At 35.3% G+C, this 20,039-nt stretch overlaps 1 protein-coding gene across 45 annotated transcripts; it reads right to left on the reverse strand.

The window, feature by feature from the left end:
* Positions 1-1,551: 1,551 nt before the first annotated feature.
* LOC147380827 (protein SUPPRESSOR OF QUENCHING 1, chloroplastic-like) lies at positions 1,552-18,525 on the reverse strand. Of its 45 annotated transcripts, none has more exons than XR_015175023.1 (9): positions 17,312-18,392; positions 11,894-17,224; positions 10,692-10,811; positions 9,468-9,558; positions 9,053-9,250; positions 8,348-8,452; positions 6,729-8,202; positions 6,176-6,266; positions 1,552-4,616 (listed from the first exon to the last, which is right to left on the reverse strand). XR_015175023.1 is itself a non-coding variant. In XM_086431192.1 (8 exons), the coding sequence occupies exons 3-7, from the start codon at positions 10,796-10,798 to the stop codon at positions 8,140-8,142; spliced, it is 564 nt and encodes a 187-aa protein (XP_086287318.1). In that variant the 5' UTR covers positions 10,799-10,811; positions 11,894-17,224; positions 17,312-18,392; the 3' UTR covers positions 4,623-6,266; position 8,139. The 45 variants fall into 45 exon arrangements, 5 of the variants coding, with proteins under 5 accessions (XP_086287318.1, XP_086287317.1, XP_086287316.1 ...); XR_015175020.1 differs by adding an exon at positions 5,940-5,988 and having other exon boundaries at positions 6,176-8,202; XR_015175019.1 differs by adding an exon at positions 5,909-5,988 and having other exon boundaries at positions 6,176-8,202.
* Between the last annotated feature and the right edge of the window lie 1,514 nt (positions 18,526-20,039).

Here is a 20,039-nt window from a genome sequence, read left to right on the forward strand (position 1 = left end):
TAATATAAAAAAATAGCAATGCAAAGATACTATCAACATGTTGGAAAGTTCCAGTTCACACATCTATGCTCATGTCTAAACCCTAAACCCTAAACCCTAAACCCTAAAACCCTAAAACCCTAAAACCGAAAACCGAAAACCGAAAACCGAAAACCGAAAACCGAAAATCGAAAACCCTAATCCCTAAGCCCTAAGCCCTAAGCCCTAAGCCCTAAGCCCTAAACCCTAAACCCTAAACCCTAAACCCTAGACCCTAGACCCTAGACCCTAGACCCTAGACCCTAGACCCTAGACCCTAGACCCTAGACCCTAGACCCTAGACCCTAGACCCTAGACCCTAGACCCTAGACCCTAGACCCTAGACCCTAGACCCTAAAACCAAAACCCTAAACCCCTAAACCCTAAACCCTAGACCCTAGACCCTAGACCCTAAATCCTAAACCCTAAACCCTATCTAGACTGGTTGTAACGAACACACCCGATCCCAACGCACTACAAAGTCTTCAAAGAATACCCCCTTGAAATCCTTATAAAGCTTGCTCCAGGAGAACAAGATCTCCAAAATTGATAGAACTAGTCCTTCCAACATAGAAATTTGCCCTCAAAGATACAACAATTACGTCTTTCCAGATCCCCCAACAGATTACAAACGGGGCCAAAAATCAAAGGATCCGTTTTGAAAACAAGAAAGAGTTTCCCCACGCCAACCAAGATTCCAAAATCAACTTAACTGATCTAGGAAGACAGCCCACTATCCTAAAGAGAGAAGTAAAATGCGACCAAACATAATGAGCCACCCGACAGTGAATAAATAAATGATCCACCGTTTCCGCCTGGGACCCACACATGCAACACTGATTTGGTGTGATAAAGCCTCTTCTGATCAACTGGTCTAGAGTAGGAAGTCTCCCTAAAGCCGCCAACCAAAGGAACACCGATACCTTCGGAGGAATCTTACCACCCCAGACAAAAGAATGAGAGAACAGCGTAGTACTACTTGGCGTAATGCTGACATACAACGATTTGACCGTGAACTTCCCATCCCTTGTGCCTCCCACAATCTCTTATTTATCGAGGAGCTCGGCACATAGCTATTCTCCACCATAGCGACAAAACTCCCTAGTAGATCCACCTCCCAATCATTGAAAGTTCTTCTAAACCCAAAGTCCCAGTTTATCCCGCTAGTTTCCACTTTCTTGAAAACAGAAATAGCTTGATTTTTTTTCAACGATAACTCAAATAATTCCGGAAACACGTCTTTAAGGGGGTCATTCCCACACCACCAGTCTTCCCAGAACCTCACCTTAGTCCCACTACCAACCTTGTATTTCACTTTGCTCCTAACTGCCAGCATTCTTCTAAGAATTCCTTTCCAAACTCCACACCCCAACGCGCCCCTTGCCGGACCACTCTCCCATCCGTTCCCACTTACACCATATTTGTCCACGATTACTTTCCTCCAAAGACTATCCCCTTCTTCTCCGAATCTCCAAAGCCACTTCTCCAGTAAAACTGAGTTCATAAACCAATTTACAAAAGCCCAAACCCCCATTTTTCTTGGGCAAACATAATTTACTCCACCACACCCAATGATGTTTTCTCAAACCATCCTTGTCGTGCCACAAAAACTCTCGACAAATTCTTTCCAACTGCACTTCCACGCTTCTAGGCATTGAAAAGAGAGACAGAGTGTATATTGGAATACTAGCCAACGCACTTTTAATAAGGGTGATCTTCCCTCCTTTTGTTAAAAGCTTCGCTTTCCATAAACTGAGTCTCTTTCTCATCCTTTCTACGACCAGCTCCCAAATTTCCTTGCTATTGTAGCCCATCCCCAAAGTGAGCCCCAAATATGTTGATGGAAGATCCCCCGTCTGGAAACCAATCGATGCCGTTGCCACTTCCAAACCTTCCTCCACACCTACCGCGAACAGCTTACTTTTCCAAAAATTCACTGGGATGCCAGAGATGGCCTCAAAGCATCCAAGAATACCACTTAAGGCACTCAACTGTCTAGGGGAGTAATCCAAGAAGATTAAGGTGTCATCTGCAAACTGAAGGTGCGACACCACATGACCACCCTCCCTCCCTAGTAGAATAACCAGAGAGTTCCCCCATAGCCACTGCCTTGGATATCATCCTACCCAGGGCCTCCATAACTATCACAAATAAAAAAGGTGACAGTGGATCCCCCTTGCGGAGACCCCTTGAACTTCTAAAAACCCAGTCAAAGAACCATTGACCAAAATCGAAAACGTACAAGTTGAAATACACTTCATGACCCATCTCACCCACCTTTCTCCACACCCCATTCTCCTTAAAAGATACTTCACCAAATTCAATTCACACGGTCATAAGCTTTTTTTTTTTTTTAGTTTATTTTTAAACATTTCAATAAAGCATTATAATGATAGTCATCATCAACATAGTAAGGGCTATTTGATCCAATTGCATAAATAAGCAAATATATTATATATAAAGCATTACAATGATAGTCCCAATTGAACTATGACCACTTCTCTTCATGTGCTATTCGTGTTTGGAGCATACCCTTCATAATGAAGAATCTGTGAGTACTACTAAAGAGTAGTTATATCTCATTGAAGAACTTGTTATACGATCGCAAGAACTTGATAACAAAACTCTAAACCCTAAACCCCTAAACCCTGACCCTTGACCCCTGACCCATGACCCCTGACTCTTGAACCTTGAACCCTGAACCTAAACCCTAAACTTTTTACAAAAATATATAATCCATCTATCATGTTATTACAAAAAAAATATGCAAACACATAATGATCAATGTGTTAAAGTACCTAAGGGGTATTTGAGGTGTTTTAGGTTCAGCGTAAGCCTTAATTAATTTTTAAAAAATCTTGAAAAATATACAAAAATTATAATAAATTTAGAATAGAGTTTATAAAGTATCAAACATCAAATAAACAAATACTTTAAGCCTATGAATAGAGTTTTAAACCCTATTAGAATAGAACAAAAAACAAAGGAATCAATCACAAAAACAAGGAAGAAATATGAAAAAAAAATAGGTTAAAAATTCAAAAATATACATAGAATATAAATAGGTATATCCTTAACTTCTTGGTTCTATTTGATCACAATCTTCATAAGAAAGTTGTAGAAACCAATGGATTCGAATTCGATGAATATTGAAGCCTCTAAGAAGAAATTTTGGTATAGGGAGATTTTAAGGTTATAAAGAGAGATTTTGAAAGATCTCTTGAATACAAAAAAAAACTCTTCTATTTAGTAGGATTATGTAAATAAGAGACATTGGGGGGTATTTATGTAAAATAAAACAAGAAAATAAAAAAATAAAAAGTTGAATTTATTGACCCACAATTTTGGGTTATGTTGAACCTATTGAGGCATAAGCCTCAAGCCTCAAGGCATGAAGCCTACACCTCACCTTGAGGCAAACGCCTCATGCCTAGAGGCATAGGTTTTTAAAACATTGATGATTAAGGTTTTTAAAACATTGATGATTAGCCCCAACGTAGATGACTGCATTGACTAACATGGATCATTCCTAACACTAACAAATGCCCGTGCTTACGACACAATTTGAAAATAAAACCGGTGTTATTCTGAAGTACATCAATTTTTCCCAAGCTTGAAGTCATGAACTAATGGATAAAAGGTAGATCCCCATGGTAGTTCATGTTGCATTTAATAGTTAATGGGATATGGTTGTAAGCTACGAGTCATTTCTTTTTCCAAAGAATAGCATAATTTATTTGTTGTTTTTGGCAATGAATACTATCAGAGGATTGCTAATGATTTACAATACCATGATTTTATGTTTTAAAGATGTTCAAAACCCCAAATACTGACTTGAGCATGCCTAATTCTAGACAACTCATAACTATTTCGAAACAACGTAACAAGTCTTCCAACCCGATTCTCTAAAACTAAAATCTACCAGTCAAGTCCCCAGATAAGGGTTGACGCACAATGCATAACACGGCACTCTTAAAATCCTTCAAGTCTAGAATATACCTAATTTATTCCCCTCGTACAACAAGGTACAGTGGAGAAAGACCATCTTTAGGCACTAATTAATGGTCAAGAAGTACAATTGAGGCAACTTAAAACAGATTTCTCCTATTGAGCTCATGGACCCTACGATCTTTAGTTTATTAAATTTTAATTAATTTGAGATATTGGGCATTTTAAGTGAGTCAATTTTTAATCCTAAAAAGACAAGGAATCAGTGATGAAATTTGATCCTTATCTTATCGCGTGTCCTCCTCGTAGGAGTACAATTTTAACTAAAAGTGATGCGTCCAAAATGCCCAATGGATTCGTGGTGATAGAACTTACCTCCCGTTCTAGACGAGGGATGACTTAATTGAATCGACTCGAGCCACCGACACCAATTTCGATGTACGAACCCGAGGGGCCGAGACAGTTACGTCCCACTGTCCTCCTTCCTTAAATCTATTACAATCTGGGCCTTCCCAGATAAAAATTAAAATAATAAAAATAAAAGTTGACAAGTACTCCTTACAAAAATTCTAAAAAATAAATCCTAACTAATCTAAAAGAAATTTTGCACTTCCAAAGCTTCCTCATCCTCCACCATCAAGAATCCAAACCTACAAAATCAATTTTTCAAAACCCAAATCACTAGAAAAAATCGAAGAAATATTAGTTTCAAATATGTTCATTATATTGTTATCATCATATGATGAACATACAATGATTCACATACAATGATTATCATCATGGGTATTGTCAAGAACATGGTCATCATAACATCATTATTAACCAATGCAAACATAAAATGGAGGCCAAATTCACTAGTTTTGGGTAAACCAAATTCACTAGTATTGGGAAACCAAAATGGAGTATAAGCATTACAACAATTGTAAATTGAAAGGGCCCTCATTGTTTATTTATTTTTTAATAGGTATAAGCATGTATTATTAGAGAAAAATGGAGTATATTAGGACGTTGATATGACAATTCAAGCACAAACAAAAGGAAATGAACTGCAGCATATAATATACTTGCTCCCATCTTAACATGAAATCCCAAAAGAAAAGAAGTCGAATTCTTTGAACAAGTCAACTCTAATTTGGACGAGAATTATTGACTATGATATTTACATGGAGATAAAATTCCAACCCTACTCTAAATCTCTTGTAAATGGGTACTTAAGAAGACATGTGGTTACTTTTATGACAAACAGCAATATCTAAAAACAATGTACAAGATTGGGATCTGATCAATTAAACACAAACATGTTCATGTACAGTGGATGAGTTTCATCTCTGGCCCATTCAGCCATATATTTTTCCACAAGTGTTTAGACTCACTAAGTGAAAAACTTAAAATACACATTAATTCATATAGAACCAACTTCAAGCAAAGACAAGATTACTTGTTAGGGTCATGGAACTTTGGTTTCAAGAGGAACTCTAATGACTAGGAGCTCACTAGTGTGAAGAGGCTTTTGGAGATGATTGAGGTTTTTAAACCTATCTCAATGGCCCCACTACCAAATAATTAAAAGCCCAACAAAGTTGCACCGATAAAAATAGGCCAAAATGCATTTGCCTCCTTTGACGTGGTAGAATGGCAATTTTAGATAGATGTAGTGAGGGGGAAATAAACATATCACGATTAGAAAAACAAGAGTTTAGGGAGAGTAGTAAGTATTTCAAAAAGAAAACTTATTTGCAAAAATGGATATATCTACACCTCTCTAAATATTTTTACCATTTTCCTAAACCACCCTATACACAAGCTATTACAATTCGCCTGTTTATAAAACCAACCATAGATATTCAAAAAGAAAACATATTTACAAGTTTCATATCCAAAACTTAAAATTCTGGTCAAAGATTTTAATTTTTTTGTCATCCTTATTTTCCAATTTCCCCACCTTTACTGAATCATGTAATGAATAAGAATACATTCTTCTTTTCACGATGAGAAAATGTCTGTAAGTGCTTCTCGACAGTCCTGTAAAAAGTTGTAAGTCCAACTAAATTAAAGGTTGACCCATAACATTATTTTGGATAAATGCCAGCTCTAATCGATCCATGTCTAGTTAAGAACTTTCGGCTAACAAGTTATGAACCGACATTTTATCATTTTTTTTTACAATATGCACTCAGATCAATTACAAAGGCAAAATTAAATTTCTTACTTCACTGCATTTGTGATGACATCAAATGGGTCTGATCCAGCTGCCATAAAAACTAAATGGCTCCCTTCGAATCCTTCAACGGACGGATCCCCTGCATTGTACCACTAATCAATTGCCAATTTACTTAGATCCCAATTCTTAGTGATGAGGCTATATCTTTTTGGCTGTAATGTGCTCTTTAAATTAACTCACTTTTTTTTAAATTATTTTTATTAGTGAGATCCACAAAACATTGTTTCAGGGCATAGTTTTTGTCTTAAGAAGTCTAAAAATAACAACCATGGGAATACCACTCAATGTGTTACACTTGGACAACATGGGAATAGTGTACAAGAATTGCCATACTAATGCGTTTGTGTTAGTTTTATTCCACAGACTTTTATGATCCAAGTATTAAAATTTTAAAGAGGAAGGAACAAGGGAGCAAAAGCATGCTAAATTTCAAGTCATAGAGGCCAACCTTTTTAAATAAAAAGTGATACAGATGCAAATCAAAGAATACACCCAATTTCCTCTTTTATGATGATTAAATCTAAAGTTAAAATTGACATACCAGAGAACACTCTAACAAATTGAGCTGGAGAGTCATAATCATCACAGAAAAACTCCACCTCTACACCTCTATGCAATTTTAGTGGTGGAGAATGTGAGAAGCCTCTAAAACATGAGAACTCCTTTAATGCTTAAGTGGGTGGCGCTAAACCTTGGACTTTCATCATAGACGACTACTTGACAGGAACGACTGCACCAGCTGACTGCATAATTCCACAACTGCCGGAGCACGTCCTTAAAAGTCCTATTCCTTATCAAAGAGCACTAAAGTCAAATTAATGAAAATTAATGAAACCAAAACCTCTAGAACTTCCATTCTCATCCTTCATAATAACTGCACTAGAATATCTTATATATACATCCTTGTGTTACAGTATCTTAAACCACTTAAATTAATATTGTGAGACTAAACAAAGGGCTGCTAGTTATAGATACAGATTACCTACATTAATCATTTCGCATCATCTTCAAAATAAATTATATCAAATCGCCTATTTTTAAAATCAATAAAGTAGGTTCTTTTAAATATAAAAAATGTCACATATTGACAGCAAGAATGCCAATCTTAATCTCAAAAAAACAGGTCAACATTGGCTCTCCCATATAATTAATTTAAATTAACCAATTACTTGGAAAATAAGCAGGGTTGTGTTGATCTTCAGTAAAATTGGAAATGAGCGTTGGATCTTTTAATTGAATAATTTAAAATAATGTTCAACAGTCAATAAAAAAAGGGCATAAAATCAAATGCCAAGAAAATTCTGAAAGAAAGCTTGTGTAATCAATTAAAACCAATTCTAATAATCAAACAAACATTCAAGCAGGAAAAAACAAATCAAACAAAAAGAACAGAACAACAATCAAATTCAATCAACAAATGGGATGAACAAACAATCAAAGATTTGCTGCATATAAGAAAAGAGTTCAGATATCTACCAAACCTGATTATTCATGTCTTGAAATATGAAACAATTGACTTTATAGATATATCATCCCAAATGGCAACAATACAAAACTAAAAAGATATCAGCTGTAAATAGAAGCCAATCAAGTTCGAAATTCACCAAGGGTACCTGCTCCAATCCAAAGGCTCAAATCAGTTAGATCATTCTAAACCAATCATGGAAACGCTCAAATCCAAAGGCTTAAAATGAGCGATCAGGATGGAATTTGACTTTTTTAGGTTCATTTTTGAAGTAGACCCAAAAAGCTCGTTTTCGAAGGAAAATGGGAGTTGGGTTCCAACTAAACTTCGTGGACTATATAATTTTGACACGTTCCATCTTAATAAACACTAGACATAATTTCTCACTAAAATTCTCAAAATGGGACAAATATTTTAGGGTAAAACTAAGGTACACTGTCAAGGCGTAACCAACATGAAACCATCAAGGCGTAACTATCAACATACCTCAGGGCATGATTTTCAATGTCCGCAACATATTGTAGATTTTTCTTTGGTTGTATGCCAGGCCCTATGAGAAAAACATACAAAGTCAAGGTTTCTAGCTTTAACCAACATGAAAACAAGCATAAAAGGGTGAGTCCGTCTTCAATACACATGCATGCATCATCGACTAGAAGCAAGTACTTTGATAAAGGAAACCGTCGATAAGTTACCTGAGAGTGATTGAAGGTGGCATCATCAAAGGTACCATCTCTTAAGCCTTCCTCTCCAGTACTCCCAATTTGGACTATAAGAATTCCATTTAGGTCTGTTACTACCTAACCTCTAAAAAAGAAAAGACATCAATGAAATAGGCTTTGCGACCTAGCCTCATGAATCTTACAGCAAGAGGAACTCTAGGGAGTTTTTTTTTTTTTAGATAGACCAAAAAAATTTATTCAAAATGAGGAAATGGTAGGGGAAAAAATACCAACCAAACAGCACACACTACTGCTACGAAGAACAAACAAAATCCTTGAAAAAACTTTAAAAGTTTGATCTAGGGCCTCCGAAACATTTAAAACTTATTTTTTTTGTTACTATTTTCATCTTTTCTTCTCAGGGTAGCATTGGAAAAAACTTGAAAAAGTTAGAAACAATAAGCATAGGGAAATATATAAGTGACAAATGAGAAAAATTAAGTGTTTTGTCCACATGTACATCAAAATCCCTTGAGCTTCCCGTTAAATTTTCCTGCTCATTTTACAAGAAAAATTAAAAATCGTAGTCCCAAAAGATATAGTGAGATTTTCTGAAATGTTCGAGATATTTTTGAGAAAGCTTATAAGGCATTTATTCGAACTATACTTTGTTAAAATATATTCTAAAGACAAGGAAAATGTATACATTAAATCAAAAATAAAAGTGAAAATACATACAATGCGGTTATGACTACTGTCTGAAATAAACAGCCTATTGTTCAAGACATCAACTGCCAGCTTTCCCGGAAACTTCAACGGAGATGTCAATATGCAGGGATCGCTATCCTTCTCCAAAGACAATGGAATAGGAGTGTTGTCTAAGATTTTCTTTTCACCATAAAATAAAACAGCTGCCTCCACTAAATAGTCAAGATCCTGAAAAAACAACACAATTTTTTTTATTTTATTTTTATTTTCTTGGCAGGGGAAATCAACTAATAGACATGCACATGGTGAAGCCCACAAAGGAAACTAAACACGGTTGATGTGCAACGCTTTCTATGGTACATCTATCTTCATGAAATTATTTTTTATGAGAAAAAAAAGATTTTGTTAAAGAACTGTTGATCAAGTTTCCAAAATTTTGACATACTAGGTGAGTGACGTCATAGCGCAGCACTGCATTGCGAATGACTTCTAGGTCCTTCTCATTATCAAACTTTATAGAAATTCCCCAAGGGTACCTGCTCCAAAAATGTACATATGGTTGCAATGACTTTATAGACCATCATGAGCAAGCTGAACAAGGACTCCTCTAAAAGAAAGACAATTAAATGGATAACCACATTGGCATATCAACACCACAGCCCTCTAGATTTCATATCCAAAAAAAAAAAAAAAATTGGGCTTCAACCAAGGTTTTAAAAATGGATGGCTATGGAACTCCTAAATTTGTCCTCAACAATCCTGAAGAATTGGATCATGTTTTTTGATGCCACAAATAAGGCTATAATGATGATCATCATCATCATCGTCATAGTAGTCATCATCATTATCACCATTGATTTGAATCATAGATGGGTCTGACCCACAACCTGAATCCAGATAAAAATATGCCAGCATATATTTTTTCTTTTCTTTTATAAAAAAGACAATTATAGAGATAGTCCACCTTAGAGGTTGGTCATCTTGGCACTAATCTAACTCTGTGAACCACCTCACCCACAACAATTGCAATTTTACAATCCCAAACTCCAATTAGAGAAATTATATGACGTAATCAAATATAACCACTTAATTGCTATAACAATTAAGTTAAATGGTTCAGTCAACAACATTCAGATTGGTGTATCTATGGAAAGGGACAAATGATGTTTAGTGGCATTTATGTACTATGTTAAGAAGGCAGAACCATACCAAACATTTATAGACAAACACTGCTACCTCCCTCATTATACATCCATGTGTTTTAAGCAATAGCAGCAGCCAAGTCACTGGCATTTCACTCATTTATGTGTATATATGATTGACACATCAACCTTAAATATGTTTCGAAAATATGCTAATTCATGTAACTTTAGAGACAATACATCAAGTAACAGAAGTAACACACAAACAAAGCCAAACAAACAAGAAACAATACACCATTTTCAATTAACAAGAAGAACAGAATAACAATCAAATTCAAATCAAACAATAAGAACAGAACAACAATCAAATTCAATCAACAAATGGGATGAACAAACAATCAAGTAAAATAAAAAAACAAATCAAACTAAAGATTTTGTTGTTGCATAGAACAACTGTTTGGAATCTATAATAGCTCAAGCAGTGAAACTAGAGAACACGACTGATGTATGCATGCCTGCAGGCTAACCTGATACTCGTGGAAGTAAATAAATCCTGTGCAAATGGAGAAGAAGGTCCAAGCAATCTGAAACATTGGAACAATAAGAATGGCATCGAACAGCAACAATCCGTCATTCAATCTTGCCATCTGGGGAAATAGGAAAAAAAATAAAATTACAAGCGTTGAAGATCACAATTTTCTACATGGTTGAGGCATTGGAAGTAATATATCTCAAAACATGACAAACAAATTACAACATAAGTTGTTACCTAAAATCCAGTTGTACTAAGGAATAAAAGTAGCATGGAGTATGTGAACCAACTATGCAACTCATAGCCACTGGACATTGTTAATCTTAGGAGGTTAGACCTGAGGCTGTCCATATATATAAAGTATCACTGAATGTGCTATAGTAAACTTAAAGCAGCAAAAGAGAGATAAGTTTCATTGCCACTATGAACTAATTATTTTTTAAGGAAAGTCAAAACACTTTTTTTTATAAGTAAAATGAATTATATAAAAGGTAGGTTGAGATGACCTGCAAGGATTACATGGTTGAGAAGAAGAGAACTATTCTATACAACAAACCCAGCCCCATCTACCAAAAATGTCCTTAAAAAAAACACCCTTAAACACCTTGAAAATTTTAGACAGCAAAAAATAGAAACCCATAATAGAATTAGAACCTAGTATATGATTTTCATTTTTCATTTTTCTTCTTCTTTTTCTTTTTCTTATAATGATTCATCTTTTTCTAGGGCTTAGACCCGTAGCTCAATTGGTTTGACATATTGCAAAACAACTTAGAGGTCGTGGGTTCAAGTCCAGCTTAGCCATAAAAAACGGTTCATCTTTTTCTTTTGTGTATGTCCTCTTTTCTCAAATTTTCAGAAAACTACATGTTGCAAACCATAAAGAACCTACATATATGAAATGGGTGATCAACTTAAATCAAATGCTTTAAGTTGGAAAGTTGACCCCAAGTAGTGGGCATAGACCCACCGAAACTATTGTTCGCCAGATTCCAGTTTTCATTAAGTACTATAGACTTACAAATTGCATACTTGAGAAATGAACCATTGACCCACAACAATTGCAATTTTACAATGTAAATGAACTTAATTTTAATATCAGCCAACACATTTCAAAGCAAACAAAATTTACTCAGTTAAAAAGAAGCATCTTCCATTAAGTACAAGAAATGCTACTACATCAGGAAGAAAACTTACAAGTTAACCAAGAACTTCAGTTTGGTAATTGAAGGTGAAAGAGTTCCAGGAAATCCATTTGATGCCAAACTCCTATCATCAGCCCAAACTATTTCCACCACCCAAGAAAAAATCAATCAGTGGCATCTTACCCAGTTTTTCTATTTCTGAAAATTACAGGAAAAGGAAAGATTTGTATCAATCAAATGCTACGAGATTGCATAAAAATATAAATAATTTAACATTTTTTCTAAGTGAAATTGAAGTTATGATAGCAAATGTAAATGAACAAACTGCAAATGTAAATGTAAGTAGTACCATTCGATTCCACCAAATTACACATTTTGATACAAAACCCAAATGCATACCTTCTGTACTTACCGCTTGGGACAACAACTACCAAATTTTTTAGGTATGGAGCTTTTGATACTCTCCATGACTTCACATCACTATGCTTTGCCTATGTATGGGATTGTAAAGCATTTTCTAAGTTGAATGTCCTAATTAGAATGAATAAAACAGAACACTTAGTAGTACTATAGTCCATCAATGTAAAAAACTTCATAAATTCATACGAGTCAAAACAAAAGAATGAAAAATAACTCAAGGACTCATAATACCTTTGGAACCATAAGACCATTAGATTCTACATCCATTTTCTTTACACAGCTCAGAATGAATACCACCTCAATCTATGAATGTCTCTAAAACTGCACTTTGTATACCACATTAATTGACAAAGGAAGAGTAGGCGAGGTGTGTGAAAGGAGTAGGCGGGAGAATGGAATAAATTTTAATTTCAAATGCTTGAGATTCGTGCACGATGAATCTATAAAGAAATAAGTGGTACTTCTTAATAGTAGATCTAATATATATAAATATAATCGGGGCGAGGTGGGGTATATCAAAACCATCCCTGCCCCAAAATTGAATCAGTTTTTCATTTCTACTACCATACCTTCCCGAAACCATTTAAAAGTGGGAAAAATCGACCCTACAGGGGCAGGTTGGGGCGGGGCAAAATTGCAATGGTGAGGCCAAGCCACTCTGTTTCTAAAATTTCATGTTAAAAACAATGAACCCGTCAACTTCAAATAATAAAAATGAAAAATATCATGTGAATAATATCAAATAAAATACATAATGAACATTAATAATTTCTATTAATTAACAAATTAACTTTGCAACCATTTTTCCTGGACATTGTAAAGATAAATAGCATAACCAATCAAGTAAAAAATTTATATTGGAAATAAGTTATATAAAATTCATAGCCAAGGCAACTACAAGTCTTTAACAACAACCGAAAAAATAACATTTATCATTTATGGCAATGAATATCAAGATAAATTCACATTAAAAGTAAATCTTACCACCTTTGCAACCTCACCACTTCTAGATCTTTCATTACTCACCACCACCACACCATTTTTAAGAAGTGTTGGTAACAAGATGTTTCATAAAACAAAGCAAACCATGTTACTAAGATTTAATTTATGCAAAAGGATTTTGCATTACTTATAGGCTTTTGGACACCAATAACAAACTATGTATAATCAAGAATGATATTAACAAACTAGTTCATGTCTATATAATATAGATCCTACTATGAAATAACCAATGCAAGTACAAAAATCTCTTGAGATCTATTTTCTTGGATTCATATTTAGAAACTAGTGAGCCAATGACTTGAAATTTTCTAAGTTCAAATTTTGAATTTGTATTTTTACATAAATATATGCAAAAAAAATTGCCCAAATCACGAGTAAATTAATAAGCTAGTTTTTGAAAATTTTGAGCTTAGGCATTCTTAAATAATTAAAAAAGAATTTCTACGAAAACTAACATTCGCAACCAAACAAAGCTTCTTTCAATCACTCATTTTCACATAATATCTCCCCTCGTCAATAAAATCCTTACAAATGATATGCAATACTTAAAAAATCCCTATGAGTTGGATCATACCATCACCCTAATAAATATTAGACAAAGGCAAAAGAGACAGTGAAGCCAATACTGAATGTTCTAGAATCAATGAATAAATGAGACAGCCACTTTTACTAGTCATCTGTTAGAAGAACATTCAACGTTGGTTATGGGTGAAATGGTGAACTGAACTATTCTAGATTAGGTTCAGATATTAGGCTAATATGCAAGTTAGATCACTATGGAAACTAAATGCAACCTAGTGACCCCAATGTCTAAGGGAGATGCACATTTTTTTTCCTTTTTTAGGTGTTTTCAATTTTTCTTTTTTTGATGCTACAAGGTGTCCACAACCTCTTTGAAAGTGGGACTAATCCTTGTAAATACGCCATGCCACCACAAACAGGTGTATTAAGTAAAATCGCGAGTGGGGAGACTCAATGTCACGACCCTGGGGAGCAAACCCAGGCCGCTCAACCACTGTTCAACCACTCGGGTGGTTCTTATTTATTTTATAGAGTAAACTCGCGGGTGGGGAGACTCGATGTCACGACTCTGGGGAGCAAACCTAAGCCGCTCAACCACTACTCCACCACTCGAGCGATTCTTTTTTATTTTATTACGGTTGGGGAGACTCAATGTCACGACTCTAGGGAGCAAACCCAGGTCGCTCAACCACTGCTCCACGACTCGAGTGATTCATTTTTATTTTATCGTGAGTGGGGAGACTCAATGTCACAACTCTAGGGAGCAAACCCAGGTCGCTCAACCACTGCTCCACCACTCAGGTGATAAGTGGGTGGGGAGACTCAATGTCACGACTCTGGGGAGCAAACCCAGGTCGCTCAACCACTGCTCTACCACTCGGGTGGTTCTTATTTATTTTATAGAGTAAACTCGCGGGTGGGGAGACTCGATGTCACGACTCTGGGGAGCAAACCTAGGCCGCTCAACCACTACTCCACCACTCGAGCGATTCTTTTCTATTTTATTGCAGTTGGGAAAACTGTCACGACTCTAGGGAGCAAACCCAGGTCGCTCAACCACTGCTCCACAACTCGAGTGATTCATTTTTATTTTATCGTGGGTGGGGAGACTCAATGTCACAACTCTAGGGAGCAAACCCAGGTCGCTCAACCACTGCTCCACCACTCAAGTGATAAGTGGGTGGGGAGACTCAATGTCACGACTCTGGGGAGCAAACCCAGGTCGCTCAACCACTGCTCCACCACTCCAGTGATTCCTTTTTATTTTATTACGGGTGGGGAGACTCAATCTCACGATCCTAGGGAGCAAACCTAAGTCACTCAACCACTGCTCCACCACTCGTGATTATTTTTCTTATCCCCCTTTTTTATTATTTTGCATTAAGAATGTCGGAGGATATGCTTTTTTAGCCCTTATACTTTCACACTTTTGAACTTCAGGGTATCATCATTTTTCAACCCAGAGTTTACTATTAGGCAGCCTTTTCCAATGGCACATACCAATGGCGGCTTTCACGCTACTGTATCAATTTTTTTTCTTTTTGGGCTTTCTTCTTTTTTCTTTTTCACATCCTCTTTTTTTATGATTTTGCATTAAGATTTTCGGGGGATAAGTTGTCACACTTTTGAACTTGACCATCAACATTTTTAACTTGATCTCAACCCGTAAGGAAATAATTGATGAAGTTCAGTCTAATGATATATATAGGGTCACATAGTGATCAAAACTGCAACATGGCCACAATCTAATCCTTATTAGCAATAGACAGGGGTCACTATGATCATCAAAGACTAACCAATTGAATCACCCTCTAATTGAAGAGTAGTAAAGAGACCACCAATTGAGATTCAAAGATATCTAACCCATACTATAGACTCAACTGCTCTAAATTCTCATTACATAATTACGATGAAGGGATGATCAATACATATAGGGATCCTAAAATGCAAGTCACACATAAAAAGACTTCAAATTATTTATAATTTAAAAAAGAATCAAGAAAATTGTATTTCAAAAACTACAAGTAAACAAAAATGTATGTATGATTAGAGAACCATATGACAAATGAAATGAATGCAGAAAAAATAGAGTAAATAATTGAAGAAGTATACTACAATATATTATAGATAAATATGTAGAGTACATAGCTAGTACTAAATACCAATTATAATGAGTACTTTGACAAACATTTAGCTCTAATTAGACTTAGATGGTGAAATAAGAATATGTCTTCAATCCCAAGGGGCAAATGATTTCCCATTACTCAACCAGGTTTGTGGTTTATTATGTCAGACTAAGTGTTGGGTTTGGTCATATGAAACCACCATTTGTTTGTTTCTAAGGGTTGATGGGCTTTTCCACTTATGTGCGGTATTTTGGTATTTTCCTTGTCATTAACTTATGGGAAACAAAAGAGGGTCCTTAGATGGTTGTTATTATACATAAAAGAGGATTTCTTTAAAAGGGGGTTTTCTCTATGTAGAAAGTGGGATTTACACATTGTTGTTGCAGGTTTGTGACAACGGGAGTAGGATTGATTTCTTGTTTGGGTTCTTACTAGAGTTGAGTGTAGAAATTTGGTAGGTTTCACCGGAGAGTTGGAGGTAAGTATAAATCTCTATTCTTGTAATTTCTTCCTTGGATAGTGGATTTCTACTTGCCGATTTGCCTATAGATATAGCCCCATTGCCCGTGGATGTAGCCTCGTTATTGGAACCCCAACTATTTTATTTATTCTCAACCATTTATTAATTATATTTATTTTTAATTGGGGTGTATTAAGTAAAAGTTGGGGTGCCAATAGCAGATCTCTCTATATATCAACCCTATTTTAACCAATTTCCCAGACATCAATGAATAGAAACTCAATAGTATACCAAGGTCTTCCAATTAATAATGATTAAGGTAGGCCCAACTTGCAGCCCACTACACAAATTCGACATAACAGAATCAAAATAGTCAAAAGAACAGAGAAGTTGGAAACTTCTAACAAGGTTCTGAGAGTGTTTGAGCAGTATGTACTACTGTGAAAAATCTAGAGAGTCCAATAATGTTTATGTTATATGTGAGTAGAGAACTCTTGAACTAGTCTATATATTTCCTAGTATGATTATAGAGTTTAGATAGTTATAGAGCATTCTAAAGTTTTTTTACTACAAAATGACTATGTGCAGCTGAAAGTAATATTATGTTCAATGCAATTTCTTTCTGTTTTGTTCTATTATTATTATATCTGTTAGATCTAGAGAAGAGATCATCGAATCAGAAATCATGTAATGGAATTGAGGAAGATTTCTGTAAAAAAAATTAATTGGAAAAGAGGTGGTACCTTGGTAATTTGGAGAACTGATGGGGGGGCCTGAAGAAATTGAGCTTCACCACATACAGGAAGAACAACAGACGCCAACTTTCAGTATTTCCTCTCTACTCTAATGGTTTCTAGACAAAAAATTAGATTAAATTGGATTAGGGATTTGATTTCAGGTTTAATTTGGATCAATAAATTACAATAACAAGGTGTCTTACAAACTACATAGATAAAGAGAAATGGAGAGAGATTGAAGAATGTTCCGATCATTTTTGTCCACCCAAACTCTTGTACACAGGCTTCTGTCTCCCGAAACAACCCGTAAATCACTTTTTTTTGCGGATGATGGAGATGAAGGCTTCTTCTCGTAAGGAGTAGAAGGAGAACGAATAGTGATCTTGAAGGTTCTCCATTATCTTCCCCACCACCCGGAATTGGAAATCGAATCCTTTGCGCGCTCCACCATTGTTGGCTAGCAGAAGCTCAATCGAAACCCTAACTCTCGCCAAAAAAACTAATAACGATGCCAAAAATGCCTCGAAACTGATGCCAACTTTCACTGTTTCCAATCTATTCTAATGGTTTTTGGACGAAAGATTAGATGAAATTGGATTAGGGATTTGATTTCAGGTTTAATTTGGAACAATGAATTACAATAACAATGTGGCTTACATACTCCTACATATATACAGAGAAATTAAGAAAAAATCGAAGAGGGTTCCGTACATTTTCCTCTGCTTAAAACCTTGCTACTGTCTCCCGAACAGCCCATAAATCACTTATTTCACGGATGATGGAGACGAAGGCTTCTTCTCGTAATCCGAATCGAAGGAGTAGAAGGAGAATGAATCGTGATCTTGAAGGTTGTCTCTCCATTACCTTCTCCACCAACGACCCCGAATTGGAAATCGAATCCTCTGTGCGCTCCACCATTCTTGGCTAGCGGAAGCTCGATTCGAAACCCTAAATCGCGAAAGGGACTCAAATAAAGATGCCAAATACCTCGAAACTGAAATCTCTCTCTCTCTCTCACAACTCTCGTTATTGGGACTTCTTGTTGGGTACGTATTTCGGCATTTTATAGAAAGTTAGCTTTGGAACGTTGTAACGAACCTCTTGGTTCGGAGTAATTCAAAAATGATACTCTTTCACGCGAAGGACGTTACAATTGACGGTATGCGCACGGAATCTACTTTTTCCATGAAGTCCGTTAGTTACTTCAAAACATACGTGAAAACAAGTGTCACACGTGGCTATTCTTGAATCAAGAATTCTTACGTGGCCCAACATTTGTAATTCTATTTCAAGTAGGGGTGTAAATCGAGAACTGAATCAAACTGATAGTTTTACGCCGATTTGATTCGATATGAAATAAATTGCAGTTTGATTTTAGGTTTAGAGAATAGCAATCAATTTGGTTCGATTCTCGATTCAAGACTTGTATACAACCAAACTAAATTGAATCTTATATAATTAATAAATAAATTTATTTATTTATTATTATTTAATATAGAATTTAGGATTTTTTGTAATGAATACATTAAGGACATTTTACCAAATTATTTCATAGGTATAGATTTATTGCAAAATCAGGCCACTTTTTTTAAATATGCAAAAAATGGTCATAATTTTACAGTAATGCATGTGAAATGACTAAAATACCTTTTTATTAACTTTTCAATATTTTCGAACTCTTCCCTTGTCTTCAACACTCTAGATCAAACCAAATAGGGTGAAAAACGATATCCCTCTTCATCTCTCTCTTCACCACATCTGATTCCTTGGATTGTTTAGAATATCCTCAATAAACAAATAAGAAGATGGCAGAATTAACTCCTTATCATGTTCTATCAAACCCTAAACTTCTTCTTCAAAAAAATGAAAAAGAAGAGGTTTTTCAAATAAGAGTTATGTATCTTTTCTACCTTTTTCAAATAAAATACAATGATTAATTACGTTCTGAAACAAACAAAATTGTTTAGTCCATTCTTCTAGTTTCTTTCATATTTTAATTAAAGATAAGTTGTAGATGAAATCAAGGTTCGACGATTTATAATTGTAAGTCGATGGTTGTATGTATCCAACATATAAAATCATCAAACTTCAATTGTAACTAAATTTATCTGAAATTTGTAGAAATTCTTTTTAAAGATCAAAACACGATATTTTACTTATTACACCCCCAATGTCTTAAAATTATTTATCACACCCCAATTTGAAAAGTACATATTTTATAATTTGAAATTGCTTTAATTAAGACCCTACTACAATTTCAAAAATAGTTATGTTATTTATTGTTTTTTAGTATGTGAATAGTGAATTAGAGACATGAATAGTGAGGAGAGAATCATCTCTAAAATGTGAGAATATGCCAAAAGAGAGACACCTGTTGGAGCTGCTCTCAGAATTTAAAAAAGACGAGGAAATGTAACTATGAGTGATAAAACACTTTTTTATAGCGTCGCTCTATTTTCACACACAAAGATGGCTAATTGCACCCATTTTAAATGACTTTTGTAAAGAAAGAAAAAAAAGACAAATTACATTTTTACCTTCGTGTGTTTGGTTATTGCACACACCAAAGCCCACAACTACTACCTTCTCTCTCTCCATATTCATCTCCTTTTGAATTTTCGGAGAAGTTGAATGAATGAAGATTACTTCAAATGTGTATACGAATGCTTCGATAGGCAAAAAAGACAAGAAGAGATAAACACTTATGTGGAAAATTGTAGCATTCCAGTGTTTAATGCTGACAATCTAGTTGAATCTGAGATGGCAAAGTTTCTAGTAAGATTCCCTCTTTCGTTTTCTAGTTTCAAATTTGGGTTTTTGTTACCAAATCAATGAGGAACATCAAATCCACTCAGAAGCCAATGTTGGCTTTGAAACTTGTAGCACACAGTGTTTATTGAGAAAGGTAAGAAGGCAGGTTCATTTCTTAGT

This window comes from Akebia trifoliata, unplaced genomic scaffold (assembly GCF_017979445.1).
Source record: "Akebia trifoliata isolate Shusen 1 unplaced genomic scaffold, ASM1797944v1 Contig00945, whole genome shotgun sequence".
Lineage (NCBI taxonomy): Eukaryota > Viridiplantae > Streptophyta > Magnoliopsida > Ranunculales > Lardizabalaceae > Akebia > Akebia trifoliata.